The 19,747-nt window shown below is 42.0% G+C and overlaps 1 protein-coding gene across 1 annotated transcript; it reads right to left on the reverse strand.

Annotated features, from left to right (window-relative positions):
- Window positions 1–864: 864 nt before the first annotated feature.
- Window positions 865–17,900, reverse strand: trpm6 (transient receptor potential cation channel, subfamily M, member 6). Its single transcript, XM_079160747.1, has 40 exons — window positions 17,852–17,900; window positions 17,636–17,715; window positions 17,368–17,406; window positions 16,482–16,671; window positions 16,015–16,228; window positions 15,532–15,656; window positions 15,255–15,426; window positions 14,964–15,138; window positions 14,708–14,831; window positions 14,549–14,621; window positions 14,133–14,233; window positions 13,875–14,009; window positions 13,151–13,204; window positions 12,117–12,251; window positions 11,846–11,971; window positions 11,288–11,559; window positions 10,875–11,103; window positions 10,368–10,520; window positions 10,080–10,235; window positions 9,790–9,918; window positions 9,329–9,580; window positions 9,053–9,227; window positions 8,459–8,573; window positions 8,156–8,352; window positions 7,928–8,060; window positions 6,939–7,371; window positions 6,185–6,764; window positions 5,740–5,837; window positions 5,502–5,601; window positions 5,151–5,197; window positions 4,965–5,029; window positions 4,842–4,867; window positions 4,692–4,742; window positions 4,467–4,532; window positions 4,071–4,369; window positions 3,816–3,898; window positions 3,529–3,734; window positions 3,388–3,439; window positions 3,180–3,286; window positions 865–2,445 (listed from the first exon to the last, which is right to left on the reverse strand). The coding sequence occupies exons 1-40, from the start codon at window positions 17,867–17,869 to the stop codon at window positions 2,351–2,353; spliced, it is 5,880 nt and encodes a 1,959-aa protein (XP_079016873.1). The 5' UTR covers window positions 17,870–17,900; the 3' UTR covers window positions 865–2,350.
- Window positions 17,901–19,747: the final 1,847 nt, after the last annotated feature.

Genomic DNA, 19,747 nt, shown 5'->3' on the forward strand with positions numbered 1-19,747 from the left:
TGTTTACTGCTTATTTTGCTGCTTTTGGGACAGCGAGGGAAGTCCACTGGTACGCTATGAATCAAGCGCCAACACAACATCCCTGGGACAGTGAATTCCAACTCTGAATATGAAGTTTTTATGTGTGACGCTATTATTTTCCCTTGTTAGACTGTGAATCAGAGGGATGGGATGGGGTTATGAGAGGGGATGTGCTGGCAAGAACGAGTGGCAACGCAACACTGTAAGTAAGATACTGTAGCAATAAGAACTGGAAGCATTTACTACTGTCATGTTTGCATTGTAAGATTATTTTTTATTTTATTACTATTTACTATTATTATTGTTCTTATTATGACTACTATTCTTCTATTACTATTAGCCTATTGTTGTTCTGTTCTATTTGCATGACGTTTCATTGCAATGAAACATTTGGGGCTTATTTGTGTTTTTTTCTTCTCATGATATTGTGAGTTTCGTGGGAGGGAGGGGTTATCTGCAAGGTGGGCGGTGGGTTCAGGGCAAATTTTGTGTCAGTTCAAAGTAAATTCCTTTCACGAGCTGGAAGATTTTTTAAATACAATGCTCTTATTTATACACAACCAATTTAAATGTTGTTGTTCGATTTGAAATTATTTGTTTTCTCAACCTTTGAATGTGTGAGATCGTATGACCAGTTAGTGAACGGCCCTTTCTGAACTGGCCTTATTGAACCGGATCAGAGACCCCATACCTGCAGTGGGAGGGAATGATGTGGGGAGGGGGGGGGGGGGGGTTATCTATTCTGAATGTTATGGAGTAGCCTGCTCAGTGTGAGGGGCTGAACACATCATGCGCCTTTACCGCTCCATCAACACAGAATGACATCGCAAAGTGCACAACAAAACTAGACGTCATCATACGTGACGACTCAGACAATTTGTGCAAACATTTTTAATACACTTGGTTTAAAATGCATTTCCTACACTTAGTAAAATACACTCCAACCCAAACCTCCTCCCTTTCCTGAGAAAACCTGTGTGAGTGTCTGTGAGAGAGAGAGAGAGAGAGAGAGAGAGAATGAAATGTTTGCTCTACCAATGCTTTGTATACTTTCTTAATGCATTACACGTGCGTGCAATTGGAGTAGTGTTGAAAAATTGTTAATTTATTGTTTAGAATGTCTTTTTGCGTCCCAGCAAGAGCAAATAAAACAAAATGTAGCAATCTGTAACCGAAACCTAAAAGGTTCTTGGGCTGCAGAACCTCTTTTACACAGGACTAACATAAACAAATCTAAAAATACAATAAAATGAGACCTTTTTTTTTGTTGTTTTCAAAGTGCCATAGCTAGTGAGGAGAGGAAGGATTGGCAGAGTGGGGCGTCGAGGCTTTACTGTGTGAATTTACTTGAGAAACCAATCAAAAAAGGAGAACTCCGAGGAAAATGTGTATTTGATTACACTGACAAACAGCTTTTACATTTTATGCTTTTTTCATTTGGAGAAGCGGGACTCTGCTGGACTCTGAACTCTGACTCGACTATAAAACCATCAGCTCTACTGTAGATTTTTTTTATTTTCACATGAGAATGAAATAGTGTTTGTGTGTGCATTTGCATTAAGGAGAGCCACAAACACCCCCATTTGATGGATCAGCATGGGTTGAAGTTCAGAGTCATGCAGGGCCCTTACTGAGTCCTCCTTTGAGATGTATATACAATGTGAAGGTCTGAAGTGATTTTTGTTAAATTCTATATTTTATCGCTTTTGTAGACATTTTGTTGTGGGAAGAAAAAAAAATAAAGGAAATTTTATGGGTGCATTTCTGTCTTGTTTTTCTGTCTCACACATACATTGTTAGATTTTACCTTTTTTTATTTTAGCCAAAGATGGAACAATATCATCCTTATTAAATGAATCCATAATGTATAGGTGCATGTTAATCATAACAGTGATTGCCATTGCCTCAATATCAAAATATACAGAATAATAATACAGAAAATGGAAATTTAGACTTTTGTAAAGTCTTGAAAAAACAATATTGTATTACTGTATTTCCTATTATGATTCATACAACACAGTTTAGTGATTTTTTAAGAATAATCTGGGAAAAAAGAATTTCCTCCCGACAGTATTTACTTAATACATTGAAGCCTTTGTTTAAATTACAGTGATAACATCTCTAGTGTCCAGTCACAGACTGCTTGTGATAAGACTTCACTCTTCTATCTTCCCGTTTCCCCTGCAAAGGAATCAGGGCTGACGCAGGACACCAAAGACCACATTTTAGGAGACCATGTGTATGTATGTGTGTTCAAGCAGACAAGTCTCTGTACATGTGTCGGTAAAAGTGCATGTGCGGTGTCCTTCCCTACTTCCTGGGTCAACGGTTACACGCTGGTTTCATCGCCCTCTTGTTCTTCTTTCCTCCATGTCGGCTCTGCCTCGTTACTGTTCTCGCAGCTGTCCGGACTCTTTCTTAAATCTGAACAACAGAAACATCAGTAAGCGACACGTCGCTCCAATAACACCGTCATTACCACAAGAAAGAGAATACTGACAGGCTTGGGAGGAAGTCCACGCATCCAACATTAATAATTTGGTTTGATTTGTTGGGAGAAATCTTGGAGAGGACACAAGAAGAAGAAGAGCAAACACAACGCACCTTTGAAATATCAAAACAACTGTGTCTGAATGTTTGTGTTTGTGTGCTTGTTTGTTTTTGAGCACAGTTTCTTTCCGAGCGGTTATCCTCTAGATGCCGGTATCGTGCCTACCCAGAGACGTTAATTAATAGCTAATCAAAGCTAATGTCTCAGCAGCACATCGCCAGCACAAAGACATGATTAATATGTAATCAAAGGCCGTGGAGCACAACGCACAAAGCAGGGCCCACCCCCATGCCTCAAACACTACTGTTGTTATAGGAATAAACGAACACTCGCAGCTTAATTAGCTGGCTGTTGGTGTGTGTTGTCTTCATTTGAAGTTGTTGGGGATTTATCTCAGAGCCAACGTTGGTCTCCAGAGTGACGACACAGAGGTGACATACAATTAAATGCGTATACACACGTGCGCAAAAAAAAAAGAAATCCGATGTATACGCTATGGGGTACAAATTAAATAAAAAAAACTGTATTCTTCATATATTTTAACAATGTGCACACATTCTCTCTCTCTTTCTCACGCACATACACGTTAACACTGAACATGTCTGACCTGCTAGGCCCAGTCTGTGGCAGCAGGCACCGCAAGAATGTTTCTGCAGGAAACCGCTGATGGCAGCTTCTCCGAGGTTATCTGGACCAAAAAGCATCTCACCCCTACTACCAGTGCAACGGGGTCAGAAACGGGGTTTATCTGTTTTACCAATATTTGAGATCATTTGAAGTTCTAAAATCAGAGGGGAAAGGTTTCTGAAACTTACCTTTGATCGTCTGCCATAATGACTGTTGGATCCGTCAGCTCCTCTCCTACACCTGTCAAGAAAAGAACACATAAATACTGAAATAAAAAAACAGATAAGTAGATACACAGGCATGCTGCAAACACACACAAAGGACTCTACCTTGTATATCGAGCACCAGAAGCTCTCTGCATGAGTACTCGTATGTCCAGTGGGAGAACGCTTGCAGCGTTTCTTCCAGTGAACAGCAGGGGGTGATCTCTTCTCCAGTGTTGTTGTTGTACTTCCTGAAGTCTCCGACCATGTACCTCTCAATAGTCAGCCACTGGCCATTGGAATGCCAGAGGACCAGCGCTACATCTAGAAACCTGGTGGGGGGGGGGGGGGGGGGGGAGACATTATTCCATGCACAGACACACACAGATGCATGCACAAGAGAAAACACACACCTTGGTGAGTGATGCATATCATCAGGTTTGACCTCGTTGAACACTTGCATCATCTTCTGGGCTGCTCTCTGCTGCTGGATCTCCTTCAGGGGTATCCAACACAGGTTGACCATAAAGTTAAAAGCGATAGGAAGCTAAAGGTCCAGGAGGTTTAAAATTGTGAAAATGTAGCAAAAATAGGAGAAATTTTGCTAATTGGTGAGAAATGTCAACTATTCCCTGCCGATGTGCACGTTCCTATTTAGGTACACTTACCCTTAAACAAAGCTGCAGTGCCGTGCTACCATGGAAGTACCTCTGCCAGGCACGGACCACCTCCGGCCTGAAGGCTTTGACCACGTACACCAGACCAGGTCTGAGCACGTCCCGTTCCGCCCAGGTACACAGCACCCTGCAGCCCTGCCGGAGACCCCCATCCATAGAGCCCTCTTCACTGGAGAGGGGCTGCAGCAGGGCAGACAGGCCTCGTGACGACCAGGAGGAGACTGTGCCACATTCTGGGTCAGCGTCAGAGGACACTTCCTCCAGAGAGTAGATGCTCACCTCTTCACCTCCTGCAGAGAATGAGGAAAACGGTAGCTTAAGTGAATGGAAGGAGGAATGATAATTCACAAGAAATAAGTTGACTGTGACAACAAACAAAAATGTTACCCAGAATGGAGACGGGAGTGAAGGGAATGGTGTGAGCCAGTCTCATCAGATTGTTTCTCTCCATAGCTGTTAACACACAAGCGAAAGAGCTAAAATACAAGTGTAATAACACAAAATCAGATGCACAATAGATGAATCCAGGTATAAAAAAGCTTTTAAAATCGAGTAAAACTAAATGTTAGCCAGAATTAATCAATCATAATTTCCTGCATAATATCTCAATACCTGAATAGTGCGGATACAAATTTTCAGAGGACTGGAACGAGGCACTCTTCGCTGAAGCAAGCAAAACAAAAGACAAAGAAAACTCACAATAACAAATTCATTAATTATATAAACATATTCTATATGAAATGCATCAATGTTCAGAAATACCTTCAGAGGCAATCCCGCTCTGTAAACTGTATCAAAGTCATAAAGAAAAATATGTGAGCTGATTGTTACCATCTTTAAGTGTTTTGAACGTGTTATGGGAGGCCAAAAGAAAGGCAGACTTACGAAGACCTGCGGCTCATTGATCTGGCCCAGCTGTTCCATGCTGAGTTAGTGGGGCTCCACACATCCTGAAGGCCAATGCAAAGACACTCAGACAAATTATACACTCAACGTATCTTATATTTCATCAATATTTATAAAGTTTCCACAATTACAACAGTGTGTTGCCACATCTTGTCACAGATTTACCTGATGGGAAACCACTGGCTTTTTCAACAAATCCATTGGTTCAAAATCTGAAACAAAATTGTTATTTTCAATATTCAGATCTTTAAAGAAAATGTACACTGTCAGTAACTTATACATTGCACATTTGATCATGTCACTGTTCATCTATTCATATGCAGGATTGATTACATGATAAAATCAGAGAGGATTTGTTTTGATAAACCAGCAGGCTCTTTATCATCCGCTCATCCTCCACCTTGTCATTTCCCTCATTGTTCCACTGTGCATTCTGGTTCCGTGGGGTGGCCTATGTTTACAGTGTTACTAATATAACTAATAAGTGCTTCATTTAAATAATCTTAAAGTCCTTACTGAGCTGACTGAGACTGGTTGAAGCCGACCAACATGTAGGCTCTCCTCTCAATCTCCGGTACCGTCTCCAGCAGGCATCAGACAGATTGGACTGCGTTGCCTTTTTTCCACAGAATATAAAACAAAACAATAAGCAGGGTTTGATGATCCATGCAATAGGCAGTGCATTTCTGAGCCATCATAGAGAACAATTTGAAATGTCATGAATAAAGTAAATCTCAACATCTGAACATCTTACAGTATCTGGACTGCTCTCGTGTATCTTCACTGTCTTCCTGTTATGGCTTTTTCCTCTGCTGTTTAAGATTTGAGTGAAGTCAGAGGACTTGGACCACTCTGTGGAAACAAAAACACACACGATATGTTAGAAAATGGGGATGCATGATAATACAAATATACGACATAAAGTACTCCTAGATTTTTTAAATTTGTTAATAGTTTGTTTTTCTATTATATGCAGGGACAGACGTGGAGAAAAAGGCTTCTGTACATCTAAATAATCCATGTCTCTTTTATAAATGTTTATAAAAGTTATAGTACACAGAATTGAGATCAAGATTGACAATAATTGCATGCTTAACGCAAATATTTATGACCAAAGGCTTATTTTTTTTGTTTTAAACCGTTTGTTTGTATTAAATAATTAGTTTTTCTAACCCCTGCATTACAAACTACTACGTTACCTTTGCTCCTGCTGCACAGAAGCGATGTGTCGTCCCTAAAACTCCTCTCATCAGACGAACTCTCTTTGTCCATCGGTTCGTTAAGCAGAGGACATGAACCCCTCATCGGAGTGAGGGGTGCCCCAGAGAAAGTTATATTCTCCACGCTGGATGACAGGGATCTGCAGTGGCCATAGGGACGGTCGCTGGACAGACATGCCCACCTGGGGGATTTCACAGACCTTCCACATTGGCTGTTAGGTTTGGACCGAGAACTTGGTCGGCTATCATCCTGAGAAAAGGCAGGATTTACCAAACCCTCAGAGAAGTCTCGAGGCTCAGACAGAAGGACGGCATTGGAAGAGGCTCTGGATAATTCTACATTAGACAGCTGTTCATGTGTCCTTTCCTCCTCTTGCTCTTCTTCTTCTTCTTCTCCTTCTTCCTCCTCTTCCACAGAAGTTCCCTCCTGACTGGGATACAAGTATGGCTCACCTGCCAAGAGTTTATGATGTGGTGACTCCAAGCTTCTGGGAGAAAGAGGAGACACACAGCGGGACGGTCCACAGGACTGACAGGGTGTCTGATCAACAGTAGCAGACTGTGAATCGTAAGGAAAGAAATGTGTAAAATATAAACTGTAGAAGTCATTCATTATGTGCTAGCGTTATTGTTACCGAGAAGAAGAAGCTGAGAAGATGGTGATAGGTATTAAATCCTCATTCTCTTTCACTTACTACAACAGTTATGATTATGAAATGACAACAGTAAGTACCTCCTTTGCTCCTTCCTCTCCATCCTCATTGTGTCTTCTTCCTCTGCTCCCCTTAGCTCTGACATTGCCCTCCTGAGATGCCAGTCGACTCGCCACCAGATTACAGCCCTCCAGCACAGAGGGCGGGTTACTTTTACACGACCTGGGCATCACTCGCCGCATATTAAGTACGTCACAGTCGGCTCCACTTCTGTGCGGGAGGGTCCAGCTGTGAGGGAGGATGTGCCGGGATGCTGTGATGAGTCGACATTGAGCCAGGCGGGCCTCCTCCTGTTGCAGGCTGTCAGAAGCAGAGAGCAGAGTGAGGGTGTCCACGGCCAGAGCCGACAGGTCCTGGAGTTGACCCAGCTGACAGTCCAGCTCCGACAGGCTATCCTGAATGAAGATGACCTTCTCTGAGACCTCCCCCACCATCAGGCACATCTCCTCGGCTCTAGTAGAACAAAAAAAATAAAAAAATCACACTCTTCAAACACGTTTTTTCACCTTTTTATTAACAGCGGCCCATGTTTGACGTTCTTGCCGTATACCAGATCCCACAGCTGACAACAAAGTGAACTCATCCCATTGTCACAACACGAAGCCACTGACAGGACACTTTACACAGTGACGACATAATATATTGTGGGTCACATGTATATATAGACATATGAGTGAAGCCTGTGTTAGCAGGACAGAAATACACACTCGCGGGATTGCGCGACAATGTAAATCCAATCTCCAAAAAATATGAGAAAAGATATCATTTCCAATACCACATCACTATTCATATACAAAAATATCCAAAGCACTAGCATCATCTTCTGCAAGGGCCCAAGGGAAACAAATCCAAAAGGCCAGTAAAGTAGCTGTCAATTGTAATTTTGCCCTGATAGGGAACACAAGAGCCGGAAGGTCATCCTCTCACATAACGTAAATTAAGCAGAGTCCCTTTAACTCCACATCGTACACTCCTGCTAAAAAACAATAATTTATAATATCAATCAGACCTCTCAGATGTGGCTCTGATCCTGTTAATTTGACTGCTGTGGAGAACTTCACTCTTCTCATGGAAGTAGGCCTGTACACATTTCTCCTCAAACTCATGGAGCCTCTTAAGATCCTCGTGGCCCAGGTAGAGCTCTGGTAAAGACAGGTACGACAGGAGAAGAGACTGAATACAAAGACACATGCTGTGGAATGACTATTTCCACACACATACACACTGCGGTACTCACTAAGTCCAGAGCCTCTCTCCTCCCGCTCAGCATCCCCAATAAATCTCCTGTAGATGGCTCTCAAACCTAAGGTCATGTGACTGAGGAGGATAAGCGGCGGAGGCAGCCACGGCCTCTCCTGGTAGGTCATTATGTAGCGATAGCGGTTGTACTTCCACAGCTTATTGGAGGTTGATGCCATGTCAAAGTAGATGTTGCTGTTATTGAGAGGACAACATTCATTTAAATAAAAGTACTTTTTTTTATTTTAGGGTCCTACACTGTAAAAGTGTAATTTGGAATTTGCTTTATAAACATGCTCACTTAAAAAATGCGATGAGAATGTTGACCATGATGATATACTGGAAGAACATATAGACAGCCTGGAGGAATGGCGTCAGAAAGGAAGCGGGAGGACACGGATGACCGTCGTCACATGCTGTTAAGACACCCAAACACACACACAACACACTTTACACTAGCAACAATCAATACCAACATTAACAGTGGGAATACAATGCAAACTGTCACGGGTATTTCATATGCTGTTACCAATGTCACAGACGCTTAAGGCATATAATACCCAGAACTGATAAATGGCATGGAGAAAAAACCTCATCTAAAAACAGAAAAATTATTAATTTGGAATTGCTTCACAGCCTTTGGCATCTTCATCACTTGAAAATGGGTGAGAATGACTGAATAAGCAGAATTTCGTTAAGTTCCATGATTCACTTTGCTTTTAAGTTAAACATCACCTGATCTGTATGCGCGTGTCATCATGTTGCAAAGGACAAGTGGCAAGTTAATCTGACATTAAGCACCTCAACTAAGAAACTCAAGGCTACACCAAAGTCATCGACTGCTTTAAATCAAAACTGGTAAATAAGTATCTTGTGTTGCTCTTGAACCGCTCACGGTCTATCTCGGTTGCGTAGACCTCTCCGTAGATCATCCAGTAGGGCTGGAAGACTATGTCTCGAGCTAGGCTCCAGGATGGGTCCTCATCTGGCGACAGGATGGCCTTCCTGGACACCCCGAAGCTCAGCAGCACTATTGCCATCATCACCACTATGAAGAACATGTTACTGGTCTGAGCAGACAGAGAGAGACAAGAGGGGGTGACTAAAACATTTTTAAAAACTCATTTCCACTTTCTTCCTCTCCAACAAGTAGGTTACAGTCTCTACCCACCATCTTAGTGATCATGGTGAGGTAAGGGCCAGCATGCTGGTTGACAGCCAGCAGATCCAGCACCCTGATGAACCAGAAGATGATGTCCAGACAGTAACTGATCCGTCCTGCCGTCCGGTAGGGGTCAGCATGCCAACGCAGCGTCAATCCAGCCAGGAAGAGGAGGATGGCAATGACATCTGATACGTTCCAGTACTCTGAGAACCAAATCTTCAGCTTCTGGCTCAGCTTCCTCGGCTCAGACATGAGTACCTAATTAAGAGTTACATATTTGGATATTCTTTTGTGAAGTAGTATTGAGCTGTGTTGATCTATCTACTTTTATTTAGTCTTCAATATGACACTTTTTTAGGAATACCCTCAGTAGAAAATGTATCACCAATGCATCTAAATAGTTACAGAATTATAACGGAGAGAATGGAAATAAAGTAGAGAACATGTCTCTCTGCTGGCTCTCTCACCTCTCTGGTTTTCTCCACTGCAGTGGACAAGATGTACGCTATGACCAGCCACTCCTGAACACTGGGTTGATCCTGCATCTCCACCAGGATGACGTAGGAGAATAACATCAGAAAGGCCAAGTAGGACATCTAAAATGGAAACAGGGACAGTTAAAAAAAACGTGGAAACATAGAAAAATGTACATTAAATGTTATACATGCTGCATCAAACAAGAAGGAAATCCTCTGTTAACAAAAAAGAGAAATATTTAAATTGTTTCCACAAGTATTACAACATGGACACCACCTACTGTGTGAAACCAAAACTTGACAACAGGAGCTGTGTAGAAGTCATAAAGTCTTGTGATCCAGGAAAGACACGTCACCGTGGTGGAGGACACAGTTTCTGACAAGTGACCAAAACATCTGTCATGGAACGACAGGCCTCGCTCTGCGTCCTGACTGCCCTGTGAGAGTAGAGCAGAGTAGAGCAGAGTAGAGTAGGAGAAGAGAATGGAAGACAAGAGGTACAATAAGCTATTAGGATGTGGGTTACAGTTTGAAAACAGTGCTGGATAAGTACACTACTGGTATCTTACCGTGTGATCAGTTACCTCGTCAGCCGGTGGAGACTTCACAGACTCAAGTCCAAACAGCATTGCCTCATGGGACTGTGGTACATGACACATTTCAGCTTTGCTTTTAAACTCCAGTAGCAAGATGGCAGGGGGCAGAAGAAGGCTCAAAATGATCTGAAACATAGAGATAACAAGTGTATCATGTACGCTTGTACAACTATCCAGGAACATCAGGAAACAATGCCTCCAAATTAAGCTTAGTGAAGCAATAGTTTTTTAATTAACAATTAATGAAATTAGTCATTGTAATGTCAAAGGACCGCTAGGAGTGATGTCCCACTGAGATGTATGTTCATGCATTTGTATTTATATGAATTACTCTTTATAGTGATGAAAATACCTCCTACACTAAGACAAGAACATCTTTGTTATGACATTTACAATCAGAGACTTAAGAGGTGTATGATTTTAAACATAATATGAATTTTCTCTGGTTAATCTGACTCTTGCGATGTTCACAATGTTTACCTTCACGAAGGAGTTTTTTCTCATGTTGAGCGGACCGGTCCAGAGATCTGTGAGGAGGGTCTGAGTGCAGGAGTGTGAGACGAACGGTCGGTGACATGAGGAGACAGCCATCTGCAGACAGGTGAAGTGACTCCATACCTCCATCTCTGAAGTCAACAGCTTCATGGCCATCTGCCCATTCTGGCGAAATGCACAGTCTAACAAGTCCACCGCCAGCTGACCAAACTCACTAAGACACAAAGACGGGATATCCTGCGTTATGCGCCATTTAAGGATCTTTTAATACACAAACTCGTAATTTAAATGATTACCGACTGGGTCTTTAATCATGCTACTACAAACTTTATTATGTTGCAATTGTCCTAGTAGGTTGAGTACAGACAACACTCACACACACACTACCACACACTCACAGTGAATGTGTCTTGAATCGCTCTGAAATGTGGTCGTCCATACTGCTCTGCCGTGCCTCAAAGGCCATGGAGCGGTAAAGCTTACAAGCCACTGTCGCACGTGCCAGCGCGTCCTCGCCGTGCTGCCACAGGAACAGTGCCATCTGCTGACGCTGATGAAGAATGGCCCACACGAACAGGTCGTTGAAGTTGAAGGGAACCAGCAGTGGAGCATCACCAAGGCCAGGGCTCGGCGTGATCTCTCGACTGCTCCCGGGTGACACATCCTGCTCCTAGATGGGGAAGTTAGAGGTATGGACAAAACAAACCACAAAGGAATGGAGATGAAGAAGGAGGGATCCCATAAGGAAAAAAAGTTATGAAGGGGATTATATTGTAAAAATATATGTTTGTACAAAGCTCTCTCTGCCTTAGAGATCCAAAAGGTGCCTACTAGAGACAAAAGCGTGGCTATACAGGACTAGAGACTTTCTCAGAACAATTTAATTAAATTTGAATAGTTTCAATTATGAGTGAAGTATTTGAATGACTGAAAATACTGACAAAAATCCCCACCACCTTGGGTTTGTAGGGCTGAGCTGTTCTAAAGAATTGCAGGTCCTGGGGAGTCCTGCCCCTGGTAGAGATTGGTATTAATCCCCATCTCTGTTTAGACAAGGAGGTGGAACTGTCCCATCTACCCTCCTATACTCACACCGAAACAACAATGAGGAGAGTGCAGTATTTGAAAGAAAGGTTAAGCATAATTACAATTAATAAACACAAGTCAAACAACATTCATCAAGGACATCAAAACACAGTGGACAAAGAAAGAAAGAGTTCTAGCTACTTTGTCCTGCAGGCTGATGTAGGCAGCTCTGAAGTGTTTCCGTGTGTAGGTGCTGCGGTACGCTCCTCCTATGAGGTACTCTATCACCAGGCCAATGTCAATTATAGAGAGACGGTAACCTATGGGAAGAGAAGTCTACTCTCACACACACACACACACACACACACACAGATACAGTAAATACACATATATTATATAATTGTTTAAATGGCTTCTACAGTTATACCTATAGTGTACATAAATGCAGCTCAACTCAATATCCAGCGAAGAGCTAGTATTAATTCCAAAAACGATGATTAAATATCTTCGTCGACTACCTTTTTTTTCCATGACTAAGATGAGAGACAGTGACGAGACGGAACCGACGTCATTAAACACCAACTGTGACTAACATACCAAAACCTCTCTTACCTTTGTTGTGTTTTCATTAGCTTAGTAAGAGTCCTTTATATCTACATAGCAGGTCCTCTTTACAGAGTCTGCGTTGATGCACTGCCGTGTTTTTACAGTGGCACAGACCAGACAAACACTGGCTCAAGAGAGTTTTTAGGCGTTTTTAGGTTACCTGAAGGCTACCGTAGTTGTCTGACAGGCATGCAAATGTGCAACCTCATGGCTAGATTCCACTAAATCCTACAAACTGCTCCTTTAAGTTTAAGTTAACAATTACAACAACAGGGTTTAGGAGAAAAAAAACAAGGTGATATTTTGGCTCGACGAGACTGAAATGTTTCGTAAAATCTGATGACTAAAAAGTCAACAGTTTTCCTTGACTAAAACCATAGTTGAAAAAAGTTACCATTTTCTCTGACTAAGATAAGACCAAAATGTCCAGACTTTTAGTCATTTAAAACGTGACTAAAAAGAACAGGATGAAGTTGACTAAATAGGCTTAACACTAACAAGGAGATTTGACACAGGACTAAGACGAAATAAAAAAAAAATAGTAACACTAGTTAAAGCCAATAATGTCTGAGTAAAGAGTGTAATTTAATATCCATATGATCATAGGCGTTCTCATTCTCACTTGTCACCTGTTTTGCATCTTCAACGAGGTGGTGCAGGAAGCTGTCCGTCTGCCCCTGTGACTGTGGAAAGAAACTTGAAATATTACCTACAGAGTAGTAAACGGGACAGCTGCCAAATCAGAGCAAAATAAAAGATCTACTGGTTACTTTATAACAAAGTTGCATATTGTGTACACAGTAGCAGCCCTGGGACCCTTAGCTCGTTTCTTAGGGGGACTTATTATCCCAGAGTTATGAATAAATAAACAGGCATTAATACACAAAAGATAAAGGCACTGTGGAGAAAGCCAAGTGTGAATGTACTGATGACAAAGAGTCTTATGATCTCAAAACATCCTAAAACAACAACTGGGAAAATACCCTGAATGCAAGTGACCAGGAAACAAAAACATTATTGGTGCAAAACACTTACAGCGCATTATTGTGATTTCAATCAAAGCCACAGTTTTGGAGTTTGTGCTTCAAGAGTCACAAACAAAAGAACTGAATTTCTTCTGTTTGTATACTAAAGTGCGAGCCAAGGGGAAACACAACAGTAAACGGTACAGCAAGACAAACACAAGTACTGTGAAGTGTAAGTATAAAAAAATATATATATGTAATATGTTGTTGTTTTTTATGTCAATGCTGTACTTCTATTCATGACCAAGAAGAAGAGTAAATAATACATTCTGAAGGAGATGGAGAGTCGCAAACATAAGCAGTAGATACTTCAACATATTATAATAACCGTGTTATAGAGCTCCTCCAGGCGATCCACAGTAAGGAAGTGGCTCATCGTCATGCCGTGGTCAATCAGCAGTTTGACAAAACTGACTCGGCCCATCACCAGAGCATCCAGCATGGCCTGCTCCAAGGAACCCACCTGCATACAGCATACAATTATTAGGATTAGACAGCAACTGTTACGGATCGTTAGAATGAACAATATAATGTGCAATAACAACGTTTAATTACAACATATAGTGAGTCACTGAGTCCGTCTTACCTTCCAATGCTGTCCGTACACCAGGACATCTTTCTGTGCTATGTCCGCCCTGTCCCAGGCGAGGGCCATACTCAGCTGCTCTGCAGGACTGGCCTTGGTGCCTGTTCATCATGCAGAACAAAAAACATACATCAGAACCTATATATACCTCTGCATTCCTAGACAATAGCAAACCTTTCTCCCAGCTGACATTTTAGCAGGAAAAGCCCATTTCTATCATTCATTATTGTTCCATTGTTCCATTTAAGTGCACCAGTAATTCTGCCTGCACAATAACAAGCCTGGAACTTGTAAACCTACAAAGAATGCAGCAGTTATTACTGTTACCAATTATTATTATGATGTAGTTTTCCTGCTATGACATGTCTGCAGTGAAAGATGTCTATTGTCACAACCAAGAGGAGAAATATGAATACCCTTGAGACTAGTTGTCAAAATGGCTGCATCAGGTGCCGTTTGGTCCTCTGACTCGGAGTCAAAGATGGTTATCTGTTATTCAAAGACATATTGGAAGTAGTGAGTAGTACATGTTTTGAATCACAACATAAAACATTCCCAAATGGTGTTTCACTTACAGACTCTCTGTGATCCATACACTGCAGAAGGAGAGTGCAGAGCTGAGACGCTTCTGCTGTCTCTACTCCAAACACATCTCCAATCCTGACAAGGAAGTCCTCTTTAATGTCAGCATCCAACTGCCTAAAGAAATGCAGTAAAGGTGTAAGTCATATTTGTGACATGTCACAACGTTATCAAAGCAAACATTGAGTTGACACAATACGGTAGCTCCATTAGACTTACCTCTGTAGATTCAGTTAGGGACATGCATACCTGTCAATAGAAGTCTGCTTGTGTAAGAAGGCGAGCAGGTCGGCCGCCCTGCCCGATCCCTCGAACACAAACACTGGCACAGGGGGCACATTGCTAACATAGTCCAACACTGTGGACACAATGGCAGGGCCTCCCTCCAACACCACACACACCACAGGCACTCCATGGTTCAGTCCTACGAAGAAGGGAGGAGAGGGTGACATAACGTCGGTCACATCGAGCCCCTGAGCTTTTCTCTCTGCCTGTAAGTATTGCACAAAAATACACACACACACACACACACTGACTCACGAGGGTGTATCTTCTGTAGACGGATGTGTTTCTCCAGCTTCCTCCTGAGGCCTTGTTGGCAGCCATGTTTTCCCAGCGTTCCATCATCCACCAACAGAAAGTGGGAGTGGAAACCATTAAGACAGGCCCTCCTGCTCAAAGGGTTCCCCAGTGGCTGGTAGGGCCTGAACACCTGAGCCATGGTGAGTGAAAGTCACATCAAGAGTCAAGAACCATACTTACACATATTCAGTGTCAAAGTGATGAAATCAACAAGACATAAGCTGTCATAGCTTACATCTCTGCCTATGAGGTCCATGTTGTTGTCAATGACTCCCCATGGTGTGATGCCGACTGTGCTTCTCTTCCTCAGGTTGTGGCCCCCAAATGTTTTCACTGCCTCGCCCACATACTTAGACACACCTAGAGTATGTAAAGAGCAGCTTAATGCACAGCAAATAAACAATTCAAGAGTATAACTCGTAGACCCAGGGACACTGAGAGTGAATGGACCGAAATCCTTACCAATGAACAGACCTACTTGAGTTCACACAGCCCAAGAAAATGATCAGGAATTATTATTATTATAACAGCATCGCATACAGAAATGTACATGTAACTTAAAATTAACTGAACATCATACAAGCATGACGGAACAAGGGTTTCTTTAACCGTTTCACAATAATGATGCATATTAGACAACAGCATCCAGTGTTGTTCAGGAGTAATAAGTGATTCTGACCCACACAGGCAGATCTTACAACAACGTACATCAACCTACCTGTATTGATGCCGTCAGTGAGTATCCATGCTCCTGTGCTGAGGGCGGCAGTGATCAGCCCTTTGCTGAAGGCCTGCTTGACTTTAAGGGGCAGGGGGAAGTTTTCTGAGCCCCCCTGGACAGTCAGTAGCAGCTTGGGTCTCTCCATCTGCCACTCCCTCAACATCAGCTGGAGCAGCACCTCTGGCTTGGAGTCCACAGCCACACGAACATACTGGAGAGGAAAAACAAGGAACTTTTAGGGACAGAGAAGCTATTTCTGCTGTTCTCAGGTACTGTGTGACTGTTCAGTGGAGTAGATGCTATCTTAGATCATAGCATGCCAAAGCTTGTTTACACAGCAATCACAAGACAAATCCCTGTCTTATTCAATCCTGGACAAGCATGTACCTTCAGTTTGGGAGAAATATTTTATAGAAAATGGGAGTTCAGTTATAAAAATGTGGTAAAAAACTAGTCTCACAGACCTTGGCCCGGCATACACGTGTGGCAGTGTCCTGAAAGTCTATGGTCCCATAGGCGTTCGTGGGACTGGCTTTGGTGTGGAGCTCTATGGACCAGTCCTCTTCCAGGTCCTGTCCAGGACCAGGATAGAGGGATGTGGGGGGAAGGGACTCTTGCCAAGAGTGCTCCCCAATCAGGCGGCCACAACTACATCTATCATTTGAAAGATTATGTGATTGAGTATAGCAGGTGGTGAGAGGTGGCAGAAATTCAGTGTAACTTCTATTGTTGTGCCTGCACATCATTCACTTACATTTTATCACTCTGTTGAGCTATCAAAAGCAGGTGTTTGCTTGTGAAGCACCCCAAAATCACGGTATTGTTGGGTAACATTCACAGATACCTAACAGGCCTCCACCTGGCCTATTTAAGCTAAGCTGCTGCAGTTTGTCCCCCTTCCCGTCTCACTCCCTTCCTCTTCACCTCCCTTTGTCCTTGGGTCTATGTTTGGTTGTGTTTATCATTTTACAGCCCACAAAATTCCCACACATCTCTCATCCATTCATAACCTCCTACACTGCTGATAACACTAACTTCCATACATTACGTTTATTTTCTTTATATAGGATAGCAACAAAATAAAAAGACATTGGCCTTTTCACTTTCCTTCAGGCAGTTTGTGACAAATTAAACAAGTGGTTCTTTACTAAATTTGCAATAATATTAAATCTGGCAAGACACAAGGGAAATAACAAAAGAGCAAAAAGGGGAAATGATGAAATAAAGTGTGTGGGGGGGAAAAGTAACACAAGATCTTCATTGGAATAGGTGGTGGGGTGTAGGAGGGTAATGTAGTGGGTTTGAGGATGGTGTAAATACGCACATAAACACACAATTCATAGATTATACCTGATCAAGTTTTGGCATACTTGACATACGGGAATACATCTGTAAGAAACAGGAAATAACAAATTATCAAAGAATCCACACAGTCTCTATTCCTGGAAGGAAGGGCTGAGTGCCAAATAGTTTTGCTCTCAGAAAAATGTTATTTCCAACCACTGCTGATAATATCCAACTATGTACTAACTAAACAAATCATCCTGTTTTTCTTCCGAGAATCATAAAAACCTGTACTTTTCTGGAAGCTCATCAATGCAATCAGATTCCAGTTTACCTATGTAGGTCCCGAGATGAAGGGATAAACTTCACACACTCTCTTTTGGAGAAGGATTCCTCAATCCAAGACTTTCGTGACTGGAATAAGAAGAGAAAATATTTACTTACAGTACACAGATCCTGGAGCAGCTAAGCACCATCTTCTCAACTGCATTGTCAAACTCAACCTCCAGCAAGAAAACCCCACTATTGCTGAAAAAGTGTAGTCAGTGACCTTTTCAGTGAAGCTCATTACAGTGCCGGCAGCAACCTACACATGCTGGACCCACAGTGAACAAACTGTAGGTCCCTCGTCATAAAAACATCAACTGCACTCTGGTTAACCAGAGGTATAACAGTAAACTTCTAATTGATTATCCCAGAAGTCTTTTCTTCATGCTTCGCCTGATCTTTCAAGGTCTGTCCTGCTCCTGCGGTCCGTTTCACAGAACAATTTAACAATGGCCTTACTGAGTAGAGAATTGTTGGTAGGAAACATACACACATCCCCTTCCTGAGATTAGTACACATGGCTGGGAGGGAGCTGGTGTGCTGCCTCCTTGGGTCAGACTGTGTTAACATAAAACACGGTGCTGAAGGGTAGCTGATGTTTGTGTTCACTGTGTTTGTGTACATTATACATATATATATATATAGCAAAGTTATATATATATATATATATTTCAGTTTAATGACAATTAACCTCACTAATTGTCCATGTGCTGCAGCTGCAATTTCAGAATTGCCAATAAACTAACAAAACATGAATCACCTAAAAGTGCTATACTTTAAAGATCCTGTACTATATTGGAATATATATTTATATAATTAGTTCTGAAAATGGTCGGCCATCTAGTGGGTGGTAGTTTTATTCCAGGTGGTCAAACGTGAGGCAGTTCTGCATGAGACACATTATTAGCAGCCTTGACATTTATTTAGACAAAGTATTGCATTGTTTTATCTGCATTTCTATCACGATTTTCTTAAGAAACAATGTAAGATTTCAACTTGTTTGCTTCACAGTCGTTGTTTTTTGATGACTTAACCTGGCACTAACTTATATTTAACAAAACGTTATCATTATCTGGTAGTAACATGGTGACTGCCATCAGATGAAGAGTTGAACATAAAACGTACAATATATTTTGAGTCTAAAATGCTTTGGAGTATAGTTTCACGAAATGTAAATACAAATTCGAGGTACAAGCAACAGTATTTTTAGCTAAACTTTTACTGAATTATTGACTTTATGTACTCTAAACGTTAGTTGATTAACGCCAATTAAAGTTTCTAAAGCACGCTGTAGAAATAACATTATTTTATCCAAAGTGTATGCTGGAGACGAAAACTTAAATAGATAACTAGGTACCATGTTTACTTCAGCCAACATCGAAACCACATCAACACGTTGCTAACATTAGCTATTAGCAAACGACAGCTCATACGTAGCGTTTAATAAATAGTTTTATAACCATCATAAATAGCTGATTTATTTGTACACCTGCTGCAAACAAGCTGGACTCATTAATGGACATTAGATTTAGTCATAACTTACCATGGCTGCACACTGCAGTTACAAACGTGTATCTTGTATGAGTCCACATGTGTCTCGAGTGTAATCCCACCTCTTCAGTTAGTCCCCTCACACGGATTGACTGCCCTTTTATTAGCCGCAGGTCCAAAGAGCAGGGAGAGCCAGGAGCCTCGAGGAGTCCATGACCTCCTCCTCCTCCTCCTCCACATGCATGCAGGACTCTTTGACCTCCAGAGCTGCCAACTCATGCAGGAGGAAGTGTTGTGTTCCCCATCATGGTCCTAGTCTGCAGACGGGACAGACAGGGAGATGTGGTCACTAGTGAAAGCAGGCAATATATATATTTAAAAGATTTGTCTTATTGTCTGCTCTTTCTCAGGTACACACACACACACACACACACACACACACACACACACACACACACATACACACACACACACACACACAAACACACACACACACACACACACACACAAACACACACACACACACACACACACACACGCACAAAGCCAGCCGGAGGGTCACTGCACCTGCACATATACAGACCCCTTCACTTTTTGCACATTTCATTGTTGTAGATTTATTTATTTA

The sequence above is a fragment of the Pholis gunnellus genome (assembly GCF_910591455.1).
Source record: "Pholis gunnellus genome assembly, chromosome: 6".
NCBI lineage: Eukaryota > Metazoa > Chordata > Actinopteri > Perciformes > Pholidae > Pholis > Pholis gunnellus.